Below are 12,275 nucleotides of genomic sequence, written 5' to 3'. Positions count from 1 at the left end.
GTCTGGGGCAGATTTATATGAGAAAGCTGCAGCATTTTAACAAAGGTAGTATTTGAAACTGATGCAAACCCCCTATGGGGACAACCCTTAGTTCAGCTTAACGGTGGTCTATAGAGGTTTATCTTACATGGATTTGAAACAGGTTTCAACTACTCTGAAATACACCCGTAAACCATTGCAACTTGTGTGTTTAGACAAGGCCTTTGTTTTGCTGCCCCAGACAAACGACTATAGCTACCCCAGGAACACTTTACTGGTATAGGAACAGTGTTACACTAGATCAGCAAAGAGCTCCTAGTGTGGACACAGCTCTACTGACAAAGCTGAGCTTTTGCTGGTATGGTAAGGCCACCCCCTACAGGGGACACAAGCTATAGCGGTAAAAGTGAGGTTTTGCTGGTATAACTGTGGCACAGCTCTGTCAGACAAAAATCACCCCCAACTGACATAGGTATGCCAGCAGAGTCTGGAGTGTAGATACACCAAAAAAAATCAAAACAGCATCAGAAGAATGTAATTGAGCATTTCAGAGGTTTATTTTTCATAATTTACACAGCTAGCAATACTGACAAAGCTAATGTTCACCTTGAGTGTCTCCATAACATAATTTAGCTGATTTGTTGCCAACCCTCTGCCACCGCTAGCAGGCAGAATGGACAAGATTGAGGGGTTGTCTACACACAAAAGCTTTTCTGCTTTTATTATCCCAGTGTAGTTAAAGCAATACAATCCCCCTACTGTGGATGTACTTTCTTATAAAGATGCCTTATACTGGTACAGCCATTCCTGCATGGCAAGGGATTAAGCTGTATCAGTATAAGGACCAGAGGCGCCAACTTTGTGATTTCCCCAGGAGTGCTGGACCCCGACTCTGCCCTCACCCCACCCTGCCTCTTCCTGCCCCGTTCCACCCCCTCACCCCTAGCACCTCCTACACACCACTGAACAGCCGATCGCGGCGGCCGGGAGGCGCTGGGAGGGAGGGGAAGGAGCTGATCTGTGGGACTGCCGGTGGGTGCTCAGCATCCACTATTATTTTTTCCCCCTGGCTGCTCCAGCCCCAGAGCACCCGTGCAGTCAGCGCCTATGATAAGGGCATAACGGAGTTCACACTAGGAGCTACACCAGTATAACTCTACTGCTAACAAAAATCACACCCCTAGCCACATAGTAACATGGTTACAAAAACAGTGCATAGAGCAGGACTGAGATGCAGAGGGGTGATAACTGTAACAATTAGCAGGGAGGCAGTGCCCATGACTAGACAATCAGCTGACAGGGTGTGTGAGTGGCTCCCTCTAACGTTTTGCAGGGACCAAACCCGAGTGGCACAGCTGTCACCCTTTGACAGGCACTGGATACGCTGCTGCTGTCCTGCACACTCCTTGCCGTTTCAAAGGAACTCACTGCAGCCCTGGCAGCTCACTCAGAGGAACGTGAAGCTTTACAGGATGGGAGAGTCACTGATGAATGGGTATAATTAATCTATTTTGGCAGGCAGAACCATTGGCCTCTCAGCAGGAGAATGGCAGCCTGTGTAACTTTATAGTGGATAATTAATTTCATAGTCAACATCTTTAACATCAGTGACTGAATGCTGCTTTAAGAAGGAAGCTCTTCATCCCTGAAACAAGCGTGTAGTGATTTAACTCTACTCTCTCCAGATAGTTTACTCTAGAAGGCTAGAGCAGGCAGGCAGGGAGATGACAACACCAGTGCCCCTTTCTAGCTCCTCTCCTTCTCATTCTTTGTGCTTTTTCTTGTGCTTCTTTTTCTTCTTCTTTTTCTGAGGCTTACTAGCTTTCTCCGAATGCTTGGCCCTCTTGCTGGCTGGCTGAGCCCCATCACTGTCCAAGTCGGTGCTGTCTGAATTGTCGGACTCTGATGACTTCTTGCTCTTGTGTTTCTTTTTCTTCTTCTTTTCCTGTTGGCAAGAAGGAGACAAAGCCACACCGGTTGCAAAGTGCTCACCTCTGCTCACTGGTTAAGGCAGCGAGCTGCTTTTCAGAACAAGAATGTCAAGTCATTTCTTAACATACCGCTTCATGCTGGGAAGAACAGGATGGGCTGCTGGTCGAGCTACGCAGCAGTTAAATAATTCTGACATGTCAAACCATATCAGCAAACTGAGGCTAGGGTTACCATAATGGGGGCTGTTTGATAAAGCACAAACCTCAATCCTTCAAACTGTTACTCGTGTAAGTAATCCCTACTCATGTGCCTAGTCTCACTGAAGTCAGAGACTATTCAAATATAGATGACTCACTTGGGAAGTAGTTGGCAAGATCAGGTCCTTGTTTATTCATAAAGTGGGTTTCTAAACTAGCTGGTCTAAAACCAATTTCTGTATCTCCCCTCCCCCGCACTCAAAAATGTGAAAGTAACTGAACCCCTTAAGCTTGGCAGGGAACCCTTGGGGACTGTTCCCTACAGCAGCAGTTCTCAGAAAGGGTTCTGTGGCCTGCAGTGGGCTGTGAACAGGTTTCAGAAGGTCTGCCAAGCAGGGCCAACATTAGACTCGCTGGAGCCCCAGCATCTGAGCAACTGAGCTTTGCTGGCCCCTATGGCGTGGGGCCACAGGCAACTGCCCTGCTTGCTACCCCCTAACACTGGCTCTGCCTTTTATATTCAGAAAACCAGTTGCTATGGCACAGGTGGGCCATGGAGTTTTTACAGCATTTGGGGGTGGGAGCCCACAGGGGATGGGCGGAAAGAAAAGGATTGAGAACTCCTGGATTAGAGCACTGGTGAGTGAGGGTACATGGAGCCTAGAGGAATATGAAGTGTACAAAAATAGAAAGAGGGGCATCGATCAGAATTGCTGAAAGTAGTACAAAGGGGCATAGTTCGGAGCAAGCAACAATGGAGCTGATACAGACTGGTGCCCCATTAGTGTATGCCGAATGGAAGCATCATTTGAAAAGAAATAGTCTCTTGCCTTTATGGCTGTGACGATAACCTCTTGAATGTGACTTACTGCTGTGCTCTTCTAGCCAACTTGTCTAGCTCTTAATATTTCCTCCTGATTCACCTGCCTCCAGCTCCTGCATCCAATTTTGACGCTCTTCTCAATTCTTGCCAGTTAATCTGCTAGGAGTTTGCTTATAAAAGTCATCCACAGTATATGTTTCCTACCTTTCTACTGATGATGGCGGCCACTTAAGTATGCTACAGAGCCACAATGCCTTTCTATGAAAGGCAGGGACAAACACACAACCTCACCAAAGGTGCAATCCTAACTCTCACTCATAGCTACTCAAAGCAAAACCTCATTTCAGTGGACCCGTCCAACACACACTTTATTAGGCATGAAGCAACTTAGGATAACCTACCCTCCCATTTCTAAAGCCAGACCTCTGAAGCCAAGAACTTGGCAGGATTCAAAAAAGGATTGGAAACTGACATGGAGAACAAGAATAGCCAGTGTTGCTATAATTAATATTCTTAAAGAGAGCTAGGAAAAGGATCTAAACTCTCATGTTTTGAGACATAAAACAATCACTGACTACTAAGCACAGGTTACCCCATAACTAGCAGAGCAGGATTTCTTCCCCTGAAGCAGTCAGACAGAGGATACTGAACTGAACAGACAGCTGGTATGATCCAGTAAGGCAATTCTTATGTTTAATTGGATGAAGAAACTTTAATGACAGGTTTATCTCATGGGGAATCCTGTTAGGGAGGGCAAGAGAGTACATTCATATTGATTTAATTTAGTAATAAAGTGAAGAAGTAAGGCTAATATTTACAATCAAGCATGCCTATGCCATAACATTAGCAAAATATACCTCTGTTGAAATAGGTAGTAAATAAAAGCAACTGAAGCCAAATAGTGTGTTTATAAGGACACTTGATCACAGAAGGGAATAAATCAAAAATGTTACTTTGTTTAATAACACATGGACTCAGCTCAGCCAGACATACTAAGGTCCTACTATTGTTGTTAAAACAAGGAGAACAAAAATGGAAGGTTTATACAGCTGTTCCAGTTTATACTGCTGGAGAACAACAGTTCTTGAAGTCACTTTGTATTGTATAATGAATGGACTGTTAGAACAAGTTTAAAAAGCATCAAAGAATAGGAGTCACCATCTGAATGGTCCACATCAGCACCTCCAAGAAAAGGAACCAGGTTGGACCACATGGGATAGGATAAAACAGCCTGTTTTCTTCAGCACATTGCTGCCCAAAAGCCAAAGATGCCTAGAAAGATGACTGAGATCCTAGGCCGGCCACCTGGGAGGCCTCCTGGTGACTCCAAGTAAAGTACCTATCTTGGATAGGCACCTTTAACTGTCTCTTATTTTCCAGCAATTCAGGTTGCCTGCTAGTTCATCGGAAAGAGACTATAATCCCGTCTGTCCTTCACTCCACCTATGTTTGCAGCGTTAACTCCTGCTATGAATAATAACTGAGCTAAAGGCTGGTGGCTGAGTAAAGATCTGGTGAGAAGTAATACAAACTTTCTCTTTGGGTGACTAACCAAATCACTCACTGACCACCTCTTGAAACAAAGCACCTAATGTGTGAGGAAGCATACATGCTTGTGTATGTGCTCTAAAGACTGACAGAGTTAGTGTGTATGTCTTTATTTTGGAACAGGTTCCAATTAAGATTGTGGTAAAGTAGCTTTAAAACTGAAGACGTTACTGTTAACTACATGTACTGTGAACTGTAGAACTGTACATGTGTTTACCCTAGTTAATGGTTTCATACTGCTTTTCAAGTTCTAGGTGTATGTAGATATAAAGTGAGACCAAGCCTTCAAAATTTTTGTACTGCTCTCAGTCTATCATAATGTAGGAGTTTATTTTAGGTAGTTAGGAGTGTTTATCTGATCCTGAGACAATCATTCACTGGGAAGTGGGCAACAAGGGCTGACTACTACATATTAGGAAGGAGACCTTGATGAACTGGAATGTAAATAATTGACCAAATTGTCTTGTGATCTAGCCTTGGTTTGTGTTTCTTCTGTTGTGTTAGCAACATCAAAATCCGTAACTAATTGGCAAGTGAGGATGAGGGACTGAGTCAGGGGACTCAGGCGGAAAATCTAAACAAAGTCACTTTCCAAGCCAGTAATTGAGTGTAAGTGTTATTCTCTATTCTGTGTACTTTGATTCTGAAAACCTAAACAGCTGTATCAACCAATGTTCTAATTTATGTAACCAAATCATAGTCCAATACCATTTTTGCCTTCTATCCTATATGATTAGTTGCTAGTGTTAATTAAGGATATTTAATAAATTCTATAAATCTACTTTCAAATCATTTTTGTTTAGTTAAGCAATTGAAATTAAAAGAACTCTACGCTACCCGCCAGATCGGCAGGCAGCGATCGATCCAGTGGGGGGTTGATCACATCTAGTTTAGAAGCGATAAATCAATCCCTGAGCACTCTCTCGTCGACTCCTGTACTCCAGCGCTGAGAGAGGCGCAGGCAGAGTCGACGGGGGAGCAGCAGCAGTCGATTCACCGCGGCGAAGACACCACGGTAAGTCGATCTAAGTACGTCAACTTCAGCTACGTTATTCATGTAGCTGAAGTTGTGTAACTTAAATCAATCACCCCCCCCAGACCAGGGCTAAGAAATGTGGTAGGGGTAATGAGTTAAATAGTTGCTTAACAAAGGTTTTCTTTATACTCTGTCTTTCTTACAATAGCTCTGAAAGGTATTGCTACCAGTGGGTGAGATTAAACAGGGAAATGGTAAGTTCAGAAGGGGCCATCTGTCTTGACCCCCTTTTGGGGCAGCATGAGCAAATGCCTGGATGTCTTGGAGTGTTGGGCTTTCCCCAGTTCAACCAACCTGCTTTTGCGTACCCAACACTTCTACAGAATTAGAGCATTTTTAAACAAAATTTCTAAACGAGTACGACATTGCACCTGTGTATTCTAGGAGGTGGTTAGTGAAAAACCCAGATGACCAGTTTTTCCTTAAGAATGTGATGCTGCCTGTCCAGTCCATCTGCTCTTGTGAGGCTAGAGCACAATGTGGTACCACATCCCACATTCTAGGCCAACCAGCACCACTAACTGGCTTTAATAATACTTTGCAATCCTGATGTGCTTTACCAACATCAATTTGTAGAGCCCTGCACGGATACAAATTTATACTCTCAGATGTGGATCTCTGTGGATATAAATTGGTATCCGCGGAACTGCAGGGCTCCTAGGAACCGCAGCAGCGAAAGGAGCAGAGCATGGGGCCGCCTCTCCCAGGAGCCAGTGCCCCGTGCCGGCAGCTCCTCTGGCGTGCTTGTACCGACTCCAGTCCCGCCCACTGGGGCGGGCACCAGGTTCACCGTCAACTTGTGCTCTAGTGGCGCGCACGCCCCCAGACAATAGACGCAGACAGCTGCATGGAAGGGACCAGGGCAGGGCCGGGGAAAGTGCAGCTACGCTGCAGGAGAGGGAGCCCCTGGGAGAGGCGGCCCCACATTCTTCCTCTTTCACTGCTGCAGTTCCTGGGAGAGCCCTCGCGTTCCGTGGATACAGATTGGCATCCATGGGTATAAATTTGCATCTGCACAGGGCTCTATCAATTTGGCTCCCAGCTTTGTGCTCACTATAGACGATGCTGGCCTTTAATAATAATCCCTAGCTCTTCTACACGGTTTTCCATCAGCAGATCTCAATGCACTTTACAAAATGAGGTTAGCACCATTTTATTCCCATTGTTTACAGATGGGGAAACTGAGGCAGAGAGGAAGTGACTTGCTGTAGGTCATCCAGCATGCCAGTGGCAGGGCTGGGAATAGAACCCAAGCCAGAGTTCAGTACTCTTACCCACAAAACTCTCAGGAATGGATTATCATGCACTAGGGGCTGTTTTGCATTTTTCATACAGTTCAAGGTTGAAAAGGGGTTGGGGAGGGGAATGGAGGTTTCCTGGGCAGAAGGGGTGCCAAGCATACAAACCAGGCTGGTGAAATTAAACCATTGCCTGGAAAAAATATTTGTGCCAACTGAAAAGGGTTAAGAACAACTTCAAAGATCAACTACACAAACTCCATCACTCCCAGATCACAGGAAATGAAGCCAATATAAGGTTTACACTGTGCCATAGTCAGATATTTGAGTGTCATTTATTTGCTGTGGGACTGTTGCACTGGTAAGCACAAGCTCACTCTTCACTGTGCCTGTTTCTGTGAGGGTCTTCTGACCTTCCCTCCCCCGGGCACTAACAAGATATACTCTAACAATGAGTGTACTGTATCAGGATTTTTCCCAACTGTAACTTGTCTCTGCCCCAACTCCCTTCTCCCCCCAGCCCCCTTTGTTCGTTGTCACCCCTTGCTATGTGTATCTCATTTAGATTGAAGTCATCCAGCCACTGTAATGCTCTATTAACTGACAGTGTAAGCAGTGCACAGAGAACACAACATTTCTGAGCATGCATCCTCTATTAACAAGCATTAAATCAATAACGGGGTTAAAACAAGTTAACTGTCCAGTGGTTAAAGCATGAGAGGGCTGGCATGAAAGGAAATATGGGGGGTTGTGGGGATGAAGCTAGCCCTTGTTGCTCAGGAAACCAGTCACAAAGCAGTGGGGTGGAGGAAGGCAGAGTCCACTTCCCTCTTCCAGGTGAAGGAAAGACCACTGCACAGCGTCCGTAATGCGAATCACCTGGGCACAGGCCTGCTGGCTGGAGAAGTCCTGGGCTATTCATGCTTGCTTGACATGAGAAGAGATGAACAAGGGATCTCAGTAGAATCATAGAATATCAGGATTGGAAGGGACCTCAGAAGGTCATCTAGTCCAACCCCCTGCTCGAAGCAGGACCAAGTCCCAGTTAAATCATCCCAGCCAGGGCTTTGTCAAGCCTGACCTTAAAAACCTCTAAGGAAGGAGATTCTACCACCTCCCTAGGTAACGCATTCCAGTGTTTCACCACCCTCCCAGGGGAAAAAGATTTTCCAAATATCCAATCTAAACCTCCCCCACTGCAACTTGAGACCATTACTCCTCGTTCTGTCATCTGCTACCATTGAGAACAGTCTAGAGCCATCCTCTTTGGAACCCCCTTTCAGGTAGTTGAAAGCAGCTATCAAATCCCCCCTCATTCTTCTCTTCTGTAGACTAAACAATCCCAGCTCCCTCAGCCTCTCCTCATAAGTCATGTGTTCTAGACCCCTAATCATTTTTGTTGCCCTTCGCTGGACTCTCTCCAATTTATCCACATCCTTCTTGTAGTGTGGGGCCCAAAACTGGACACAATACTCCAGATGAGGCCTCACCAATGTCGAATAGAGGGGAACGATCACGTCCCTCGATCTGCTCGCTATGCCCCTACTTATACATCCCAAAATGCCATTGGCCTTCTTGGGAACAACAGCACACTGCTGACTCATATCCAGCTTGTCATCCACTGTCACCCCTAGGTCCTTTTCCGCAGAACTGCTGCCTAGCCATTCGGTCCCTAGTCTGTAGCGGTGCATTGGATTCTTCCGTCCTAAGTGCAGGACCCTGCACTTATCCTTATTGAACCTCATCAGATTTCTTTTGGCCCAATCCTCCAATTTGTCTAGGTCCTTCTGTATCCTATCCCTCCCCTCCAGCGTATCTACCACTCCTCCCAGTTTAGTATCATCCGCAAATTTGCTGAGAGTGCAATCCACACCATCCTCCAGATCATTTATGAAGATATTGAACAAAACCGGCCCCAGGACCGACCCCTGGGGCACTCCACTTGACACCGGCTGCCAACTAGACATGGAGCCATTGATCACTACCCGTTGAGCCCGACAATCTAGCCAACTTTCTACCCACCTTATAGTGCATTCATCCAGCCCATACTTCCTTAACTTGCTGACAAGAATACTGTGGGAGACCGTGTCAAAAGCTTTGCTAAAGTCAAGGAACAATACATCCACTGCTTTCCCTTCATCCACAGAACCAGTAATCTCATCATAAAAGGCGATTAGATTAGTCAGGCATGACCTTCCCTTGGTGAATCCATGCTGGCTGTTCCTGATCACTTTCCTCTCATGCAAGTGCTTCAGGATTGATTCTTTGAGGACCTGCTCCATGATTTTTCCAGGGACTGAGGTGAGGCTGACTGGCCTGTAGTTCCCAGGATCCTCCTTCTTCCCTTTTTTAAAGATTGGCACTACATTAGCCTTTTTCCAGTCATCTGGGACTTCCCCCGTTCGCCACGAGTTTTCAAAGATAATGGCCAATGGCTCTGCAATCACAGCCGCCAATTCCTTCAGCACTCTCGGATGCAACTCGTCCGGCCCCATGGACTTGTGCACGTCCAGCTTTTCTAAATAGTCCCTAACCACCTCTATCTCCACAGAGGACTGGCCATCTCTTCCCCATTTTGTGATGCCCAGCGCAGCAGTCTGGGAGCTGACCTTGTTAGTGAAGACAGAGGCAAAAAAAGCATTGAGTACATTAGCTTTTTCCACATCCTCTGTCACTAGGTTGCCTCCCTCATTCATTAAGGGGCCCACACTTTCATTGGCTTTCTTCTTGTTGCCAACATACCTGAAGAAACCCTTCTTGTTACTCTTGACATCTCTTGCTAGCTGCAGCTCCAGATGCGATTTGGCCCTCCTGATATCATTCCTACATGCCCGAGCAATATTTTTATACTCTTCCCTGGTCATATGTCCAACCTTCCACTTCTTGTAAGCTTCTTTTTTATGTTTAAGATCCGCTAGGATTTCATCGTTAAGCCAAGCTGACAAAAAGACTTATTTTATTTTACTTTTTTAGTTCAACCGGTTGAAAGATTGTTAACAAGGCTCAAGGTCTGGCTGTGAACATGCTTCAAGGAGCGGAAGGACAGAGGGAGATGAGGCAGCAAAGTAATGGGAGCCCTAACCATAACCTTTTCATTGTTTCTGTCATATAAAGAATGATTTACATTCCTCCCTAGAGGGGAGTGTAACGGGAGAAGCCAAGTGTCACCGAAGCTGACAGCACTCCTTATTATCTTAGGGAAGATGTTCTCCAGTAACCTCGAGCCCATCCCAGGGCTCATGGGGAGTTTTGCTGGAACAGCCTTGCTGTAAATCACTCCTGCCCTGTCACAGCTGTTAGTGCTGTGCAGTCACTTGGTGAGGAAATAGAAATAAATAGTCAAGCCAACTGGTATAGAATCATAGAATATCAGGGTTGGAAGGGACCTCAGGAGGTCATCTAGTCCAACCCCCTGCTCAAAACAGGACCAATCCCCAATTAAATCATCCCAGCCAGGGCTTTGTCAAGCCTGACCTTAAAAACTTCTAAGGAAGGAGATTCTACCACCTCCCTAGGTAACGCATTCCAGTGTTTCACCACCCTCCTAGTGAAAAAGTTTTTCCTAATATCCAACCTAAACCTCCCCCACTGCAACTTGAGACCATTACTCCTTGTCCTGTCATCTTCTACCACTGAGAATAGTCTAGAACCATCCTCTTTGGAACCACCTCTCAGGTAGTTGAAAGCAGCTATCAAATCCCCCCTCATTCTTCTCTTCTGTAGACTAAACAATCCCAGTTCCCTCAGCCTCTCCTCATAAGTCATGTGTTCCACTCCCCTAATCATTTTTGTTGCTCTCCGCTGGATGTTTTCCAATGTTTCCACATCCTTCTTGTAGTGTGGGGCCCAAAACTGGACACAATACTCCAGATGAGGCCCCACCAATGTCGAATCTGTAAGGAGTGAAACTTTCCTAGCTGGAGAGGAAGGCTACCTCACATTGCCAGGGATATTTCTTCCCTTAGAAGAGAAGATCCTATAGCCTCTTCCCAGATTATTAACACCACACAAATGTGATTCGATGTAAATCCAACAAAGTTGAATATTGGAGAATGACATGGTTTGTAAATGGTTTAGAGTAAGTGCTTTGAAATACTATATAACTATTCACATAGGACAGTGATGGGACCACAAATACCTAGCTAGAGGGCAGTGTGCTCCAAAACAAGTGACTTTTGCCTTTTTTTCCTGTAAAGTTGTGATATTAGCATTGTTTGGCATGACAACCAACCAGCCTGTATTTTTAGTAATCCACACTACGGGGCCTGTTTATTTATATAGTTTATTTGACCTACAACAGGATTTAAATATTTTGGGCATGCTGGAAAGACGCAATGGTGGCAAAAGACAGGTTACAATGCTGGAGGCTGTAGTGGGCTTCATTCTGACTGGAAATCAAAGAAATTTTTTTCATCCTACAGAACATATAGGAGAGACTGTAGCAAAGAGTATCACTGTCTCCTATAATTACAACTACTTTCAATGGTGCGCGCTCTCTCTCTCTCGAGTTATGGAGAGACAATAGTCTCTTCCATAATTACGATGTGGTTCCTTTGTGGAGAAGCAGCTATGTAAAAATAGCATCTTTGAATTGTATTTAGGTTCTTATACTGCACCCAACACCCTATTCAAGTGTCTCTGTCTTCTTTACTCATAACTCTGAAGATTATGTTCCTATTAACCTTGTACCATCCCACACAGCTGGATGTTGTTCTGGCTCATACAAGTGGCAAGAGAAATAACTTAGCTGCAACTATAGGATCAAATTCAGCTCTCAGCTAAATCAGCGAAACCCCTCTGGAGGCAATGTGGCTGCTCAGATGTAAATTAGGGCAGAATTTGGTCTACAGAATCTTTATTGATGGTGATGATGCATTAGCTGACTCCTGATTCTCAGCTGAGTTTGCAGGACTGGAAGATAGAAAAAACTTCTTTTATTTTTCTTGTAAACACACTCCAGATTTAAAGGTGCTCAGAGAGACAACACATGTTCTAAAGGTTGTCTGTGCAGTGTGTGAAGTAGCACTTCCTTATGTTTGTTTTAAACCTGACGCCTATTAATTTCATTGGGTGACCCCTACTTCATGTGTTACATGAAGGGGTAAATAACACTTCATTTTCTCCACACCATTCATAGTTTTATAGATTTCTCATACCCGTCTCCTCCCCTTAATCATCTCTTTTCTAAGATGATCAGTCCCAGCTTTTGTAATCTCTCCTCATGCGAAAGCTGTTCCATTCCCCTAATCGTTTTACTTGCCCTTCTCTGCACCTTTTCCAATTCTAATAGAATTTTTCTGAGACAAGCTATACATGAAGGAACAGACTGGAAAAATACTTCTGAAATATTGTTCCAGTTCTTTTTGAAAGTCACCTTTCAAAACCAGCTCTGTTTGGGATTATGTAAATCCAAGAAGATTGTGCTGTCACTTTATATGCATTAGTCAGACCACTTTTGACGCACAGTGTCCAGTTTAGGACCTTTTATGTGAAGAAAGATGTAGCTTAGCTACAGAAAGCAC

General features: G+C 44.9%; 1 protein-coding gene across 7 annotated transcripts in view; it reads right to left on the bottom strand.

Annotated features, from left to right (window-relative positions):
• Positions 1-12,275, bottom strand: part of ZCCHC17 (zinc finger CCHC-type containing 17) — a 37,069-nt gene that overhangs the window by 1,482 nt on the left and 23,312 nt on the right. For 6 of the 7 annotated variants that reach the window (XM_037882038.2, XM_043532046.1, XM_043532044.1 and 3 more), the window contains one exon: positions 515-1,924. The exons of the other annotated variant lie outside the window; for it this stretch is intronic. In XM_037882038.2, the coding sequence (XP_037737966.1) occupies positions 1,742-1,924 (183 nt within the window). In that variant the 3' untranslated portion in view covers positions 515-1,741. Of the gene's footprint in view, positions 1-514; positions 1,925-12,275 lie in introns of those variants that run through there. 7 annotated transcript variants of the gene reach the window in all.

Source organism: Chelonia mydas, chromosome 19 (assembly GCF_015237465.2).
Source record: "Chelonia mydas isolate rCheMyd1 chromosome 19, rCheMyd1.pri.v2, whole genome shotgun sequence".
Lineage (NCBI taxonomy): Eukaryota > Metazoa > Chordata > Testudines > Cheloniidae > Chelonia > Chelonia mydas.
Note: the sequence above shows the minus strand (reverse complement) of the source record. Positions and strands in the feature narration are given on the sequence as shown.